This window comes from Neopelma chrysocephalum, unplaced genomic scaffold (genome assembly GCF_003984885.1).
Source record: "Neopelma chrysocephalum unplaced genomic scaffold, ASM398488v2 Primary Assembly neopelma1_96845, whole genome shotgun sequence".
Classification (NCBI taxonomy): domain Eukaryota; kingdom Metazoa; phylum Chordata; class Aves; order Passeriformes; family Pipridae; genus Neopelma; species Neopelma chrysocephalum.
Window position 1 is genome coordinate 1,745,986 of NW_020925488.1, and position 15,269 is coordinate 1,761,254.

The 15,269-nt window shown below is 65.7% G+C and overlaps 3 protein-coding genes across 4 annotated transcripts; all 3 read left to right on the top strand.

Annotated features, from left to right (window-relative positions):
- Positions 1 to 2,128: 2,128 nt before the first annotated feature.
- On the top strand, positions 2,129 to 7,163 carry TAF1C (TATA-box binding protein associated factor, RNA polymerase I subunit C). Of its 2 annotated transcripts, XM_027670449.1 has the most exons (14): positions 2,129 to 2,446; positions 2,545 to 2,638; positions 2,784 to 2,890; positions 2,983 to 3,078; positions 3,160 to 3,230; positions 3,317 to 3,564; positions 3,647 to 3,757; positions 3,856 to 3,979; positions 4,531 to 4,602; positions 4,720 to 4,855; positions 4,964 to 5,092; positions 5,215 to 5,389; positions 5,525 to 5,662; positions 5,951 to 7,163. In XM_027670449.1, exons 1-14 carry the CDS (start codon positions 2,309 to 2,311, stop codon positions 7,129 to 7,131), a joined length of 2,820 nt encoding a protein of 939 aa, XP_027526250.1. In that variant the 5' UTR covers positions 2,129 to 2,308; the 3' UTR covers positions 7,132 to 7,163. The 2 variants fall into 2 exon arrangements, with proteins under 2 accessions (XP_027526250.1, XP_027526249.1); XM_027670448.1 differs by having other exon boundaries at positions 2,983 to 3,230.
- A 246-nt stretch (positions 7,164 to 7,409) lies between these two features.
- Positions 7,410 to 8,886, top strand: HINT2 (histidine triad nucleotide binding protein 2). Its single transcript, XM_027670450.1, has 5 exons — positions 7,410 to 7,463; positions 8,142 to 8,294; positions 8,380 to 8,484; positions 8,562 to 8,634; positions 8,740 to 8,886. Exons 1-5 carry the CDS (start codon positions 7,410 to 7,412, stop codon positions 8,829 to 8,831), a joined length of 477 nt encoding a protein of 158 aa, XP_027526251.1. The 3' UTR covers positions 8,832 to 8,886.
- Positions 8,887 to 12,064: 3,178 nt separating this feature from the next.
- Positions 12,065 to 14,707, top strand: SPAG8 (sperm associated antigen 8). The gene is made up of 7 exons (XM_027670437.1): positions 12,065 to 12,180; positions 12,666 to 13,077; positions 13,727 to 13,898; positions 13,990 to 14,035; positions 14,143 to 14,257; positions 14,383 to 14,445; positions 14,529 to 14,707. Exons 1-7 carry the CDS (start codon positions 12,077 to 12,079, stop codon positions 14,661 to 14,663), a joined length of 1,047 nt encoding a protein of 348 aa, XP_027526238.1. The 5' UTR covers positions 12,065 to 12,076; the 3' UTR covers positions 14,664 to 14,707.
- The last annotated feature ends 562 nt before the right edge of the window (positions 14,708 to 15,269 follow it).

Here is a 15,269-nt window from a genome sequence, read left to right on the forward strand (position 1 = left end):
CCCTCGTCACCCGCCCCGCCCCCGCGGGGCCGCCCCCGGGCCGCCATTGGCCTCCGCGCACGTCAATCACCGCCACGCCACGCCCACCCCTCGCTACGACGCCCCCCCGCCGGTCCCCCCAACCCGGGATGGACCCGGCGCTGACCGGGACACCGCGGGGGCAGCGGCGCGGGCGGGAAGGGAGATGGGAGGGTGGGTAACACGAGGCTGGGGACGTGGGGCTGGGAGCGAGGTATGGGTCCGGAACGGGGGCGCGGGACGGGCTGGGGACAGGGACATGAGGCTGGGGACAAGGGTATACGCTGGGAACAGATGTATAGGGCTGAGGGAGAGGGATTTGGGACTGTGGACAGGGATATAGGCTGGGGACAGGGACATGGGACTGGGGACAAGGATATAGGCTGGGAACAGCGATACAGGGCTGAGGCAGAAGGACTTGGGGCTGTGGAGAGGGATATAGGCTGAGGACTGCAGACAGGGATACAGGTTGATGGCAGAGACAATGACTGGGGTCAGGACTGCAGTCAGGGATATAGGCTGGCAGAGAGAGACATGGGGCTGGAACCGAGAAGTGGGCTGGGAATGGGGTTACAGGGCATAGGGACATGGGCCAGGGAGGCCCAGGACAGAGACATGGGGCTGGAACTGAAACATGGGCTGGGAACAGGGATACAAAGCTGGAAACAGGGACACGGGCTGGGGACAGGGACATGGAGCTGAAGACAAGGATACAGGCTGGGAATAGAGATATGCAGCTGAGGGAGAGGAACATGGGTCTGCAGACAGGGATATAGGCTGGTGGAGAGGGATATTGGGCTAGGAACAGGGACAATGACTTGGGACAGTGATATGGGTCTGGTGTACAGGGACACAGGCTGAGGAACAGGAGCATGGGTCTAGGAAAAGGAATATGTCCTGTGGACAGAGGGGTGGTGGAGAGGGGTACGGGGCTGAGGGCATGCACTGGGGCTGGGGGAGACAGGAGTACCTGTGGGGGCTGTTTAAAGGGGTCGAGTGTTTTTCTAACAATGGCTGTCATTTTCTTATAGCAAATGATAACATTTATCTTACAGAGGAGGTGTTCCAGAGGGGGGGTCGGGACATCACATGCTAGGATGAGGGCATCCTGACTGGAAACGATCTCATCACACTTCCCCAAACTCCCATGACGTCATCCCCAGACTGCTCTGACATCACCACCCTCCTTGGCCAGGATGGAGGCAGCAGGTTACTCATGGAAGTGCTCCTCTCCCATCCCATACTCCCCACAGAACATCCTCCAGGAGCTGCCCTTTCACCTCACACAAAGCATTCAGGGCTGTCCCGTGGCCCCACAATCCACACCCCACGGGCACACAGCACCAGGGCCAGGGCAGCCACGGAGAGCCAGGAAGTGGACCCGCAGTGCTCTCCTGGGTGCGAGCAATGCCCACGCCCTGCCTGTGTCCCGGTGGGTTCCACTTCCAATAGCTCCCCAGTGCTGGTCCTGGTCCAGCCCTGCCCCACCGTTCCCCCTGCCCGATCCCATCCTGTTCCTGTCCTGGTCCCACCGCTCCCCCCACCCTGTTCCCGTCCCACCGCTCCCTCCGTCCCGTTCTAGACCCGGTCCAGTCCCGTGCCCATCCCGACCCCGTCCCGTTCCCAGCCCGATCCCGTCCCCTCCCGCACCCCCCGTCCCGTTCCCATCCCGGTCCTGTCCCATTCTTGTCCCTCTACCACCGTCCTGTTCCCGTCCCGGTCCTGTCCCGTTCCCATCCTGGTCTTGTCCCGTTCTCATCCTGGTCCTGTCCCATTCCTGTCCCTCTACCCCCGTCCCATTCCCATCCCGCTCCCATCCCGATCCTGTCCTATTCCCATCTCGGTCCCGTCCCGTTCTCATCCCGGTCCCGTCCCGTTCCCGTCACGGTCCCACCGCTCCCTCCGTCCTGTTCCAGTCCTTGTCCCGTTCCCGTCCCTGTCCCACCGCTCCACCCGTCCCGTTCCCAACCCAGTCCTGTCCCGTTCCCATCCCGGTTTTGTCCCGTTGTCATCCCGGTCCTGTCCCATTCCCATCCCTCCGTCCCGTTCCCATCCTGGTCCCGTCCCATTCCCATCCCGGTCCTGTCCCGCTCCCCCCGCCCGTGGCGCGTTTTTTCCTCCAAGCCGCCAGGGGGCGCTCCCGCCCCGCGCCGCCGTACCGCGGGCGGCGCTCTGGCCCCGCTTCCTTGCCGGGAGCTGATTGGTGCGTGGCGGCGGTGACGCCATTCCCGGTGGCCGCGCTGTGCCTGCGGGACCCTCGGGACCCCCGGCCCCGCTCCTCTCCCGAGCCATGGAGTTCCCCGCCGTTCTCTTCCCCTCTTACTTCGGTGCCGGCCCGCCGCGGGAAGAGGGCGGCCCGGCGCCGGCCGCTGGCTGGGGCGAGCACGGCCAGGTGCTGGAGGGCAGCCTCGGCCCCAGCCGCCATCAGGTGAGGCCCTGCCCGGGCCGCGGGGGTCTGGCGCGGCCGAGGGACCCCGGTGGGACGCGCGGGAGCCGTTCTGACTCTCCTCTTTCCTCCTTCCGCAGGCGCAGCCGGCGTTCGTGCCCCGCCGAGGCGGGAAGGACGAAACTTGGAACCCTGCCGAGGCCGCGGCCGTGCCGGTGCTGCCGCCCGGCGCCGGTGAGAGCCGCGGGAGCAGCGAGGGATGCTGCGCGGCGGCCCTTCGGGGCACATCCCGTCCCGCCTCCACCCCTGCCCGGGGGTGCTGAGCGCTGTCCCGGTGCTCGTGTCCCGGTGCCAGGCAGCCCCTGCCCTCTCCCCACAGGCCGCTGGATCCCGTCGCCCACTCCTCAGGACATCCTGTACCGCAACAGTGTGTGCAGGAAGCTCCGGGCAGGCAGGTCTGGAGCCACCCTGGACTTTGCCAAGCAGGTGGGGCTGGGGGCGCCGTGTCCTGCCACGGACCTTGGAGGGGAGTATGGGATCTCTGCACATCCCAACTTATCCCTGTCCTTCCTGCACAGCTGGGCCATTTCTTTGTGGATCATCCGGAGGACGCATTTGGCTCCATGGGGCGGCTGCTGCACAAGAACTTCTACCTGGGCAACTCCAGCCTGAAGGTCAGTGTCAGTCCTGGGGGGAACAGGCTGTCGCCCACCATTCCCCCTGCAGCCCCAACCTCTGCCTGCTCCTCCCCGCAGAGGCCAGCCCGGAGCACCGCCATCCGGATGACAGCCCTGATGGAGGACATTGACCGTCTGGAGGCCCGGCGGTGAGTGTGTCCCCATGTCCCCTGCCCTGCACAGCTCTGGGGAGGGCTCCTCTGTCCCCTCACCTGATGCTGTCCGTGCCTTGCAGCGGCTGCCACAGGCAGCACTTGGCCTCCCGCCTGCGCTGGTTCTCTCACCTGTGCCGTGACTGGCTCTTTGAGGTGCCACTGGGGCTGCTGGCGGACTGCCTGCACGAGGAGCTGCTGCTGCAGTGGTCTGACCTGCTCTTCGATGACAGCCTCACAGGGGGGGCACTGGCCTGGCTGCCCCCCGGCGACACAAAGTCACGGACAGGCCGCCTGGTGTACCCTGGAGGGCAGGCCATGAACCACCTCTGTATCCTTTCCATGGGGTGTCCCTGGGGAGGGGAGGGAAGGGAAAGGGGGTCACGTTGTACTGCCCTTAGCTGGCATCCCAGTTTTCCAGGACATGGTGCTGGAGGAGCTGCCCCGTGCCCGAGGCTCCCCGGCACAGTTTGAACTCAGCGGACGCATCCGGCAGGTGGCTGCAGCCCGAGTGGATGGGGAAGGTGAGCGAGCCCTGGGACAGGCAGGACTTGGGGTGAAGGGGTGGCAGGGAGCCCCCAGGACGCTGCCAGCTCATGTGCCACCTCCTTCTGCCTGACAGATTTCATTGGGGTCCGCTCAGACTATCACTGCGGAGTTTGGAGGGTGCCAGGCAGGACAGGGACAGCTCCCACCCCACTGCAGGTCATCCATACTGATGTGCCTGCCTCCTGCCTCACTGTCAGGTATGTGCTGCAGGACAGGGCTTTGCTGGTGCTGCCCTGCTCCCTGTGGGGGTGATGCCGTGCCAGGTTTTTAATGAGCATCCAAAGGAGGGCAGTGAAGATGGTGAAGGGCCTTGAGGGTATGCCACATGAGGAGCTGTGGGACTGAGGTCACTTGGTTCTGTTCAGCCTGGAGAAGAGGAAACTGAGGAGAGACCTCATTGCAGCTACAACTTCCTCATGAGGAAAAGAAGAGGGGCAGGCAGTCATCTCTTCTATGTGGTGACCAGTGACAGAACCCAAGGGAATGGCCTGAAGTTGTGTCACGCAGGTTTAGTTTTCATATTAGAGGAAGGTTCTTCTCCCAGAGGGTGGTTGGGCACTGGAAGAGGCTCCCCAGGGAAGTGGTCACAGCACCAAGCCTGACAGAGTTCAAGAAGCGTTTGGATGATACTCTCAGGCACATGGTGTAACCCTTGGGGATGGTCCTGTGCAGGGCCAGGAGTTGGACTTTGATGATCCTTGTGGCCTCCTTCCAACTCAGCATATTCTGTGATTCTGTGATCCTGCAGCCCTCACCTTCCCGGGGAGCTGGCAGTCTGCACTCAGAGTGGGACCATCTACCTCTGGAGCGTCGAGACAGGGTGAGATGAGGCACTCAGGGCTGGCTGGGAGCTCATGCAGACAACAGAGTCTCAGGGGGCGGGGAGCAAGTGAGAGGGGCAGCCCTTCCCTTTGCTGACGCTGCCATCTCCCCGCAGGCTGCAGCAGCTCCGCCATGACCCCCAGACCATGTTTTTTCGGGACCATTCACCCTGGCGCTGGAGTGACTTCACCGCCCACCCACGGGTGCTGAGCTGTGCCGACCGCACCGGCTTGCAGTGCCTGGATGCCCGGGTGAGGCTGGGAGGGGGAGCCTGGGAGGGTGGGCACGGGGCTGGGGGCAGGCAGGGGAGAGGGTTCCCCAGCCCAAAGTGCTGACTGCACCTTGCTGTGCTGCTGCAGGCCCCCAAGAAATGCCACTTCGACTTATTCAAGGTGGGCGAGGAAGCGGGCTGCCAGCAGGGCGAGCGCGTGGTGCTGCCCCTGTACCTGGGCAGGGCTCACCCCTCACAGTACCTTGTCACCACCCAGGTGAGTCCCACCAGAGCTGGCAGCTGGGAGAGACACCTGGCACAGCTGGCTCTCTCAATGCCTGTGGGGCAGGGGGGTCGCTCTTGGGGTGTGCCCCTGCTCAGCCGTGCCCCCTGCCCCAGTTCTCCGTGTACGTGCTGGACGAGCGGTTGCCACTGGTGCCTGTGCTGAAGTGGGCACACATGATGAAGGCCCCCCCGCTCTTTGCCCACCTGATGCCAGGGGATCCTGGGAGGACCCATAAAGTGCTGCTCGGCGCATCCTGCACCCAGGAACTGTTGCTGCTGCAATACCGGGGTGAGAGACGGAGCTGCAGGGGTGCTGCAGGGCTGGGGCTCCTCTGTGCCTGTGTCCCAGCCTCCTCACTGCTGGGACCAGCTGCTGCCCTGGCATCCGTGCTCACTGCCCTGTTTTTGGGGTGTGTTTCCTCAGGGGGCAGCCAGTCGGCCTGCCAGCTGGCGGGGGCTCCACAGAAGCTGCACAGCATCGCTGGGTGCCTGCAGCACCTGCCCACCCAGCTCCCACACCGCCACCGCCTGCTCCAGCAGCGCCTCGGAGCCCCGGCTGCAGGTGGGTGTCCCACACTGCCCTGGGGTGCAGGTCTTGGCAGGGGAGAAGGTGGAATGGAGGGTGCAGTGTAGCCCTTGTCCATGGCCTGGTTGGAGGGTGGCTGACAAAGTGAAAGCAAAGCCCCAAACAACCCTGTGCAAGAGATTAATGACCTAGAAAATGATGTGCGGGTCAGGATCCGGCAGTGAGTGCTCACTGAGGAGTGGAGGCAACCCCAACTGCTGGCCAGGCCCCTGCAGGAACCCCAGGACTGGAACCCTGGTGAAAATGTCTCTCCTGCCTCTGCAGGGCTGGCCGCCATGCTGCAAGAGGATGGGACGTGTGAGACCATGCTGGTTTTCCAGCTCTCCGAGGCTGGGGATGTCTTCTGCCAGAGGCTGACCCACGAGGCAGTGCTTCCCCCTGCACCCACCTTGAGGGATGAGGCCACAACAGCCCCTGGCTCTTCCCCTCTCTTCGAGGCTCCAGCCAGCAGCCCACTGGGCTTGGGCAGTGAGGAGGAAGAAGAGGAGGAAGAGCAAACGTTCTACTTGTCCAACCTGGAGGTGATTATCAACGAGGAGGAGGAGGAGGAGAACACAGGCACACCAGCACCCCCAGAGGAAGCTGAACTGCCCCAGGAGCCCTGTGCCAGCCCCCAGCCCACCCCAGCGGTGCCCAGCCCAGCTGCAGCCCTGCGGTACCACCGCTGGTTGAGGGCTCTTTTCAGAGGCTGCAGGGAGCCCCCCCAGCGCTCCTTGCCCCCCAGCCTCAGCCAGAGGCGCCTCTTCACCCGCAAAGAGCTGGAAGGGCCAACGGGTCCCACTGCCCTGCAGAGGCAAGTGCGGCAGCAGCTGCGCCAGGCCATGCGGGAAGGGGGCCACATCCAGCGCTGGGAGCCCATGGCCCTCCAGCCCCCTGCCCTGCCACAGCCCCTGGAGCCAGAGGGGGGTCCAGACCTCCTGAGCACCCGTCTGACAGCAGCCTGGTCCGGGGACTGGGAGCAGTGGTGGGAGGACAGGACGAGCTTCAGCATGGCACAGAGACAGCGGGCGCTGCGGGAGCGGCGGCGGCGGCAGAAACGAGCACGGGGCCGGCGCAGCCTCTCGGCCAGTTTTACCTCCTCCCTCACCTACCAGTCGGAGCTGTCCGAGCTCAGCGATGCAGGACCCCTGCTGCTTTCCCCAAGCCGCCCACACGTTCTCTCCCAGGAGAGCTCCCCCCCAGCCAGCAGCCCCCTACCCGGCAGCCCCCCGGCCTCGCCGGCACCCGATGAAGCGCTCCTGTCCTCGCAGAGCCTGCGCTGCCGCGGCATCCCCAAGGAGCGGCGGAAGACGCTGCGGGACTACCTGTCGGTGTGGGCCGAGGGGCCCCCTGAGCCCCCAGAGCTCCCTGGTAGCCAGGCCAGCCAGCTCTGCATCCCCTCCTCCCAGAGCCAGCTCTCTTCTGCCTCGCAGACCCGCCGCAAGCGCCCACGCATGGGCTTCTGAGTGCCAATAAACCCGCCTGGCACAGCCTCCCACCCGGGCTCCTTAGCTGCGTGGTCACAACACCCACCCGTAGAGGGAGGGGAGGTCGGGCGGCATCCCCGCGGTCGGGACTCCCCACAGGGAGGAAGTGACCCTGTCCCCGGTCAGAGGGTCCCCGCCGGGACTCTGCGGCGCGGGGGTCGCCTTCGCGTCACGCGTGGGCGCGGGCGGGTGCGGGCGCTTTAAGGGTGTGGGGCGGGACCGGGATGTGAGTGACGAGGGGGGCGGGCGCGGCGGCCATGGCGGCGGTGCTGGCGCGGGGCCTGGTGCGGGGCGCGCTGCGAGTGGGGCAGGTGGGCGCGGGGGTGGAGGGACACACCGGGGTGGGAGAGACATAGCGGGGTGGGCTGGGGGGACAGGGGCACCGGGCCGGGCCCTCGCCCAGCGCGACGCTCGCCGCTGCTCCCGCCCTCGGGCAAGGTCCGCGGCGGACGTGAGCGCCGACCCGCGCACCCCCAGGCACGGAACGGGGCCTGGGATCACCCGTGCGCACCCACCCCCGCCCCGGCCTGCACCCCCGTGGGCACAGCCTCCCCGTCACTCCCGTGGACACAGCCCTCCATTATCCCCGTGTGCGTAACCCCCGTGTGCACCTCGCTGTCAACCCCTGTGCACCCCACGGTCGTACCCGAGCAGCAACCCCATGTGCAGCCCCCAGGACCCCTATACGTATCCCATCGGTCCCCACGTGCACCCCTACCACACCCCCCATGACCCCCCGTGCATTAGTCCAATCACCCCCATGTGCATTCCCCCATCACGTGCCCCACCACCCCTACATGCATCGCCCCCATATCCCGGGCTGCACCCGCATGTATATCCCCCCATGTGTTCCCCTTTCACTCCCAGCCGTGTCCCCCATCACCCCATGTGCGTCCCTCCTTCCATCACTCTCGCTTGCGTGTCCCCTCCCCGTGCTCCTGCCCGCCCGAGGGGACAGGCCCTAAGCTCTGTGTGCCCTCCTGGCCCAGCGGTGCGTGTCGGCGCCCAGCGGGAGGGATGGGGAGGTGAGCAAGGCACAGCGAGCGGCGGCGGCCGGCGCGGAGGCGGGCGGGCAGCCCACCATCTTCAGCAAGATCATCGACCGCACCATCCCTGCCACCATCCTCTATGAAGATGACAAGGTAGTGGGGACAGCAGGGCATGTGTTCCCACCGGGGGAGGGGGCAGCACCCACGGGTGTGGTGCTCACCCTGCACCCCCTGGCAGTGCCTGGTCTTCCGTGATGTGGCCCCCCAAGCCCCTGTGCACTTCCTGGTGATCCCCAAGCGCCCCATCCCCCGGATCAGCCGTGTGGGTCCCCAAGACACCGAGGTGAGTCCAGGGGAGTCCCTGGGACATTGGCAGTAGGGGTCACTGAGTGCTGACCCTCCTGCTCTCCTCTCCTGCAGCTCCTGGGGCACTTGCTGGTGGTGGCAGCACGCACGGCACAGGCAGAGGGGCTGGCTGACGGCTACCGCCTTGGTGAGTTGGTGTCCCCTACCGTGCCGTGGGGCAGGACCCTCCCTGGTGGTCCTGGGGGCCTGGGCACGCAAGGGGGTGACCTGACCCCTGTCCCTCTCCTGACAGTGATCAATGACGGGAAGCACGGTGCCCAGTCCGTCTACCACCTGCACCTCCATGTCCTGGGGGGGCGGCAGATGGGCTGGCCCCCTGGCTGACCCCCCACTGCCTACCACCCCCCAATAAAGCATCTCCTTGGTGGTGGCTTCAGTGGCTCCATGTTCAGGTGGCTTTCTTAGGCGAGGGGTTTCTTAGGGGTGGGAGTGGCTGGCCTGGGCAGGGCTGGCCTCTGGTGTTGCAGCAGTGGGGAGTTGCTACCCTGTTTTTTGCAGAGGGTCTGGGCTCCCCACATGCCAACCTGCCCATGTTGGAGATGCTCTGGAGCCCCGTGGTTGAAACAAAAGGAATTTGGGGGAGTGCCCACATGCCACTGGGAAAAGGCCTATCCTGGTGCTGGGCTGGGGGGAGCAGACTGTGTGCCACAAGGGTGTCCCCAAACTGGGGAACATCCCAGGAGTGTCAGCAGCTCAGTGCTATCCGCCCAGACCCACTGCCACCACACAGTCCCTGCACCCCTGAATGCCCTCGCCCTGCCTCAGTGTGCCCCCCAAGCACCACTGTGTTCCTGCCAGAGCCCCACACTGGGCACTGATGCTTCTCTGCTCTGCAAAAGCAGCTAATTGCATTTAATTGATCTAAAAGCGATGATTGCACATGTACTCACTCCTCCCTACCCTAGAGGGACCTCACTGTGAGCTCCCAGGGGGTTCATAGCCCTGAGCAGAGCACAGTGCAGAACAGCCTGAGTGGTGGGCAGGCCTGCTGCCCCCTCCACGTACACATAGCCCTGTGCCCCCGCTGCACCGCCTGTGTGTGCACTGCAGTGGAAAACTCACTGCACTGCACACCCCAGGCTCCCCTACATGCAAAACACCACCAGCACTGTAACGCACTCGTGTTTACACCCCTTGGCCGCAGTCTCATGCCTGCACGTGTCCACATCCACCCGGCGAGGGGAGCGCACGCGGGGGCTCCGCGCATGCGGCCGCCCGCTCCCTGCCGCGTGCCTCCCGCTCCCGCTGCTCCGTGGCCGGGCGCCGGGGCTATATTTAGTGGCGGGGGCCGGTGCTGGCGTGGTGCACGGCCCACCTGGCACCACCGCCAGGGCTGGCTGGGCCCCCGCCAGCCGCCGCGCAGGGGACCGCAGCCCGCCGGGGAGAATGGTGGCTCTGTTCATCCCCCGGCTCGGTGGCGCTGGCGGCAGGGGCCCCCCGGGAGCTGCGTGGGGCTGTGGCAGAGCCTAGTTCGCTTCCCACACATACACACCCAGAATAGCACGGGGAATGTTTTTGGGGTGTAAATGAGCCTTAAAAATGTTGATGGCTAGTGCTTCCTGCCTACGAGGCTCAGCACAGGATGGGGTCACAGTCTTGGACGAAGGACAACCCTGCCTCAGGGATGGGTACCCCAAATCGGGGCTCGGTATCGCTGGGGAGGTGGGGACTCCGAAGAGGGGCTAGGGATCCCCCGTACATCATTCCCCAGGGCTCACCTGGAGCAGCCCTCCAGGGAATGCTGTGCTGGGCTGAGGGCATGTGCTGGCACGCGAGGTCAGGGGCTGGACGCCTGCCATCGTGTTTCTTCCTGTGCCAGGTTTATTTTGTCAGTCCCCGAGCAGCTGTGGGGCAGGACAGTGGTCACAGCCCCATGGGGCTGAGGTGGGGAGGGCAGAGGGGATGAGGGCCAACGGCTGTTTTGGTTCTTCAGCTGAGGAGGATCACAAATGACGCAAGTTCCCAAAAGAGCCGGGCAGGGGGGCTGCGGGGGATGTGTCAGCCGGCAAGAGGCAGCCAGATGTGCTCCAGCAGCTCCAGGGCTGCTGCCCCACTGTGATGCTGTCAGGTCACAGCCCCACAGAGATGGCCCATTGGCCACCCCGGGGTTTGGTCTGCCCCACAGTGAGTGCACCCCTCCGGGCTGGCATCGCTAAGGTTCCTGTCCTGCACTGTACTGTGGTGCTGTTAGTGTCTCTTCAGTGTCCCCCAGGCACCCCCCCTGCCTGGTCAGGCTTTTGGCAAGCCCACGTGTGTCTGGTGGGGAACCTGGGGATGCTTCTGGGAAGAGCACCCGGGGTGCAAGCTGGGACAGGGAGCCCAAGCTGCCATTCGGGTGCACCACAGGGGCCAGTGCTGGGCCCGCGGCTGAGCGTGGGGGCAGCACCAGCAGTATTCGCCCCAGAACCCTCACAGCGACACCCCAGCCCTCGGGGACATCCTGGCACTCCCCTCCAACGGCAGCAGGGCTGATGTTGCCTCAGCATGGGGGAGGCACGAGATGAGCTCGGGCCATGCCTCCTGCCTCTCCGTACTCGCTGCAGCTGCACAGCAGATGGGCTCGGAGGAGCCCCTGCCTGGCGCGGGGCCGAGCGCCCGCAGGGAGGAGCCGGTCCCCGGTGGGGGGCCCCCCCAGGGCCGGCCGAGGCCAGAGGGGCCAGGCACATTCCCAGCCAGGAAAAACAGAGGCCCCAGCGCCGAGGCCGCGGTGCCCCGCCGGCGCACACCGCAGAGCGCTGCAATAACAGCCCTCGCCGCCCGCTATCAAAGGGCCCTTCTTCTGCTCGGTCCCCGCAGGGATGGGGCCGGGGGCCCAGCGAGGGCTCGCGGGGAGGGGAGGCAGCTGCTCCACGCCGGCTGCACCCAGCCAGGCGCCGGGCACGTCCGGCCCCGTCACCCTGGGCCAATTGGGGGTCCCTGGGGCGGGCGGGCGTGTGTGGGGGTTGGGGGTCGCTTGGGTCAAGCCGTGGGCAGCAGCGTGTCCCCAGGAGCCCTGGGCACGTCTCTCCTGCCGCCACAGTGGGGCTGAGCTGGTCCTGCTCAGGCACAGCGCTCCCCTGTCCAGGGCACCGGGACAGGCTGGGACGGGGGAGGACATGGATTCCAGAGATGGGGACAGACTGAGCCCCGCAGTGCGGCCACGGCCGTGCTCCTGCGCCCCCCACTCCCCTGCACCCCTGTGCCCCACACGCTCCCCGCCCCCCCAGCACCCCCTTATCCCTGCACCCTTGCACCCCGGTGCCCCCGCACCCCTGTCCACCTGCACCGCCGCATGGCATCTCCCCTCATTCCTAACCCCCCTGCGCCTCCGTGACCCCACACCGCCGGCTCCCATCACCCCTGTATCCCCGACCCCTGCACTCCCATCCTCCCGCACTCCCATCCTCCCGCACCCCCATCCCCCTGCACCATCTCCCCGCACCCCCTTGCCCTCCCCCGCACACCCTCCCCCGCACCCCATCCCTGACCACGCCTACTTCTCCATGGCCACGCCCCCTCTCCAATCCGACCCCGCCTCTTGGCCCCACCCATAGCGGGCTCTGGCCGCGCCCTCTCCGTGCTCTCCGCCAATGGGAGGCGCGCACGCGGCCGTCGCGCGCCGTCTCCATGGAGAGACGCGCATTCCAGCCCCCCGCGCACGCGCCATGGAGCCGGGAGCCGGCACCCCCCGGGGGTGCGGCCGGGAGCGGGACTGGGGGGCACTGAGAGCCCTCAGGGTGACCCCCGAGGGGGAGAGCTGGGGGTCACGGCCTGTGGGGCATTAGGGGGGAGCAGGGGGCGGATAAGGGGATGGGGGGGTACGGCCCTGGAAGGGGCAGAGCCCAGGCAAGGGGTGCAGCGCCCCGGGAGGAGGGTGGTGGATATGGGGGGCAGAGCCCCGGGCTGGAGACAGGGATGTTGCTGGAGGAGGTCAAGCGGGCAGAAGGGAACTGTGGAGGGGGAGACCCCTCCAGAGCACACACCCAGCAGCAGGCGCTGCTTCTGTCCCCCAAACGGAGGGAAGTCCTTCCTTGTCCCTTGTCCCAGCGTGGAGGTGATACTGCAGGAGACCCCGGGTCCCTCGCCTCAGGGCCCTGCCCGTGCTGGTGGGGGCTGGGGATGTGGTGGGCTGAAGGATGTGCCCCACTGCCTTTCCTCAGGGTTTGCTCCCATCTCCAGGGTAGCTCTGACAGGCCACGTGGGTCCCACATGTCCTGGGGAGAGGTCACCATGCCTGAGCAGGGTCCAGCGTGATATCCGCCTGCCTGATGTGCCCATGGAGAAGCTCCTATGCCACGAGGAGCCACTGACGGCCACCACCAAGAGGCTCCAGGAGATGTCGGACATAGCTGACGTGCTGGAGATGCCCACCGAGCCACCTGCTGAGGCTCTGCCACCCGTGCCCAGCCCTGAGCCAGCTCGAGAGACTGGGAATGATCCCTCTGAGATCAAGCTGCCTCCCTGGCTTGGAAAGTGGGGACTGTGTCGCGAGGAGGTGCCGGTGGAGCCCCCCTCCCCACCAAAGCCAGCAGAGCAGCCCAGCCAGCCAGTGACCCGACGGGGCCGCACGATCCGCACCTGGCTGGGGGAGGTAACTCCATCAGGGAAAATGGCCCTCAACCGGCCCCACCGTATCCCACATGTTGATTCTGTGAAGCTCCCCGCTCCTGGGTAGACCCCTCTCTTTAAATAGCCACCCTTGGCTGAGCCAGGACTTCCCAGATGACCTTGAGCCCAGTGGGTAGAAGGGGGATGAAATTCAATAGCACAAAAGGCACGGGCAGGCACATGGGGAGTGACAGTGAGGCTTTGGGAGGGAAGCTGGGATCTCACTGCTGGCGGGCAGGAGTTCCATGTCACAGCTCATTGTAGAGATGTGGAGCAAGCAAGGCTTGGGGAGCACCTGATGGGTCAAACTTTGCCACAGCCTGGGGACCCCATGGTTTGTTCAAGTGTCATAAGAGGGCTTGCCCAGCGTAGGGGCAGTCCAGGCACTCCTTAGCTTGGGACAGCCATACAAGGTCAGCAGACCTCCACCAGGCCGGAGAGGTCAGCCCTGCCTAAGCTGCAGGTGTCCCTGCTCCAGCGTTCCCACAGGGAGCTGGCTGGAAGGACTGTGACCCCTTTTTGCAGCTTGTGCCTCTAGGGCTATCAAAAGCCTAAAAGCCAGGAGCAGGCATGGGGGGGCACTGCAGGGTGGGTTCCCGCCCCCTTCCACAGCCCCTACTGTCCATCCCCAGAAAGTCGTGGACCCCCTGAACTCTGGGCTGGGGCAGGAGCTAGGCGGTGAGGACTCCGCCCACCAGCACGGCTTCCATGGACTGCCACTCCATCAGTTCCTGTCCTCGCTCACAGACAGCTCCACCACGGACACCTACCGCCCACCACACAGGGCCCTGCTGCTGGGGCAAGGTGAGGCTGAGCCCCCCTGAGCCGTGTGCCCCCCAGAAAGGCACTGGGGGAATCTCAGCTGGGGGGGCTGATGGCACCTTCCCCTCTGCAGGGCTGCGGAAGGCCACGCTGGCGTCCATGCTCTACGAGAAATACAGGCAAGCCTGCACCCCTGTCTGACACCCATCCCTGGGGCTGTGCCCTGGCAGAGGGAACGTGGGGTGGGGGGTACCCCAGAGCTGAGGGGTGTTTGCTCTGACTGCAGTAAGGAGACGGAGGAGGAGATCCGTGCCCGCCCGCAGCCCATGGAGTCTGTCTCCACCACGCACCGGGACTACGCTGCCAGGGGCTTCCAGCCCACATCTCCACCCATCACTCAGGTACAGGCAGGAGACACCTCCCCACCCCCCAGCTTGTGGCAGCTCCCAGGGAGGCTGCAAGGCTCCTGTGTCCCCCCCGAGTGTGCTGTCCCCCTGGCCCACTGTCACTTTGCTTCCACTTGCAGCCCCACAACTACTTGACAGAGCAGCCAACCAGTTTCTGGCTGGAGCAAGCCCGTGGACTACCAGTAAGCCCCCCAGCACCCCACCCTGCCAGCACCCCAGGGGTCTCAGCTGCTGACAGGGACCTCTCCCCTTCTCTCCTCTCCAGGGTGTAACTGCCCTCTTCAGCAGAAACATTCCCTTCAAGAGGAACGCAACCTTCTCCACTCCCATCACTGAGTACCTAGGGCCACCCCACCCCTGCGACCCATTGAGCGGCGAGCCCCAGACCTTCAAGGATTAAAAAGCAAGGGGACACAGGTGGTCCCAGCATCCTTGCCACCCCAAGGCTGTCCTCAGGCTGGATGTTTTGAGGGGGACCGCAGTGTCCCTGGGATCTCAAATCCCGCAGGGCCATGCAGTAAGTGGGAAACCCTCCAGCCCCGGTGGAAGTCACTGTTGACCCAAAACATGCTGTGGCCCCAAGCCTCCCTCCTTGGGCATGAAGGGAGAGCCCTTGGCACAGCCTCGTCCGCTGGGACATGTCCTCTCCCGGCACACGCAGTGGGCGACATGCAGCCGCCGTCCCGGTCCCCAGGCACAGGTGTGTTCCAGTAAGAGGCGGCAGCAGGGCGGCCAGAGCATGAGCTCAGAGGAACGCACTGCAGCCCTCAGGCCAAAGCAAACCCCGCTGCGGCAGCCCTGCCTTCCCAGCACTGCCTGAGCCCTCAACAGCCGCTGCTGCGGCTGCCCAGCCCCGGCCTCCCATGCCCGGACCCCCACCCTACAGGACCCCCACCCTACAGCCGCAGACAGAGCCCCGGGATATGATGCTTGGGGATGCTCCAGGCAGCTGACCCCAGCCAAGGCCGAGTTTGACATTGGGGTGCCCCCAGCCCCTGTCCCTTAT

What these genes read in the sequence shown, in the direction of transcription:
- TAF1C (XM_027670448.1), top strand. Translation starts at nt 2,309, where the DNA reads ATGGAGTTCCCCGCCGTTCTCTTCCCCTCTTACTTCGGTGCCGGCCCG. An exon ending in TCGGCCCCAGCCGCCATCAG is followed by an intron (nt 2,447 to 2,544) that starts GTGAGGCCCTGC and finishes CTCCTTCCGCAG; the next exon opens with GCGCAGCCGGCGTTCGTGCC. An exon ending in GCCTCCTGCCTCACTGTCAG is followed by an intron (nt 3,980 to 4,530) that starts GTATGTGCTGCA and finishes GTGATCCTGCAG; the next exon opens with CCCTCACCTTCCCGGGGAGC.
- HINT2 (XM_027670450.1), top strand. Translation starts at nt 7,410, where the DNA reads ATGGCGGCGGTGCTGGCGCGGGGCCTGGTGCGGGGCGCGCTGCGAGTG. An exon ending in GCGCGCTGCGAGTGGGGCAG is followed by an intron (nt 7,464 to 8,141) that starts GTGGGCGCGGGG and finishes CTCCTGGCCCAG; the next exon opens with CGGTGCGTGTCGGCGCCCAG. An exon ending in TGGGTCCCCAAGACACCGAG is followed by an intron (nt 8,485 to 8,561) that starts GTGAGTCCAGGG and finishes CCTCTCCTGCAG; the next exon opens with CTCCTGGGGCACTTGCTGGT.
- SPAG8 (XM_027670437.1), top strand. Translation starts at nt 12,077, where the DNA reads ATGGGAGGCGCGCACGCGGCCGTCGCGCGCCGTCTCCATGGAGAGACG. An exon ending in GGCCCTGCTGCTGGGGCAAG is followed by an intron (nt 13,899 to 13,989) that starts GTGAGGCTGAGC and finishes TCCCCTCTGCAG; the next exon opens with GGCTGCGGAAGGCCACGCTG. An exon ending in ATGCTCTACGAGAAATACAG is followed by an intron (nt 14,036 to 14,142) that starts GCAAGCCTGCAC and finishes CTCTGACTGCAG; the next exon opens with TAAGGAGACGGAGGAGGAGA.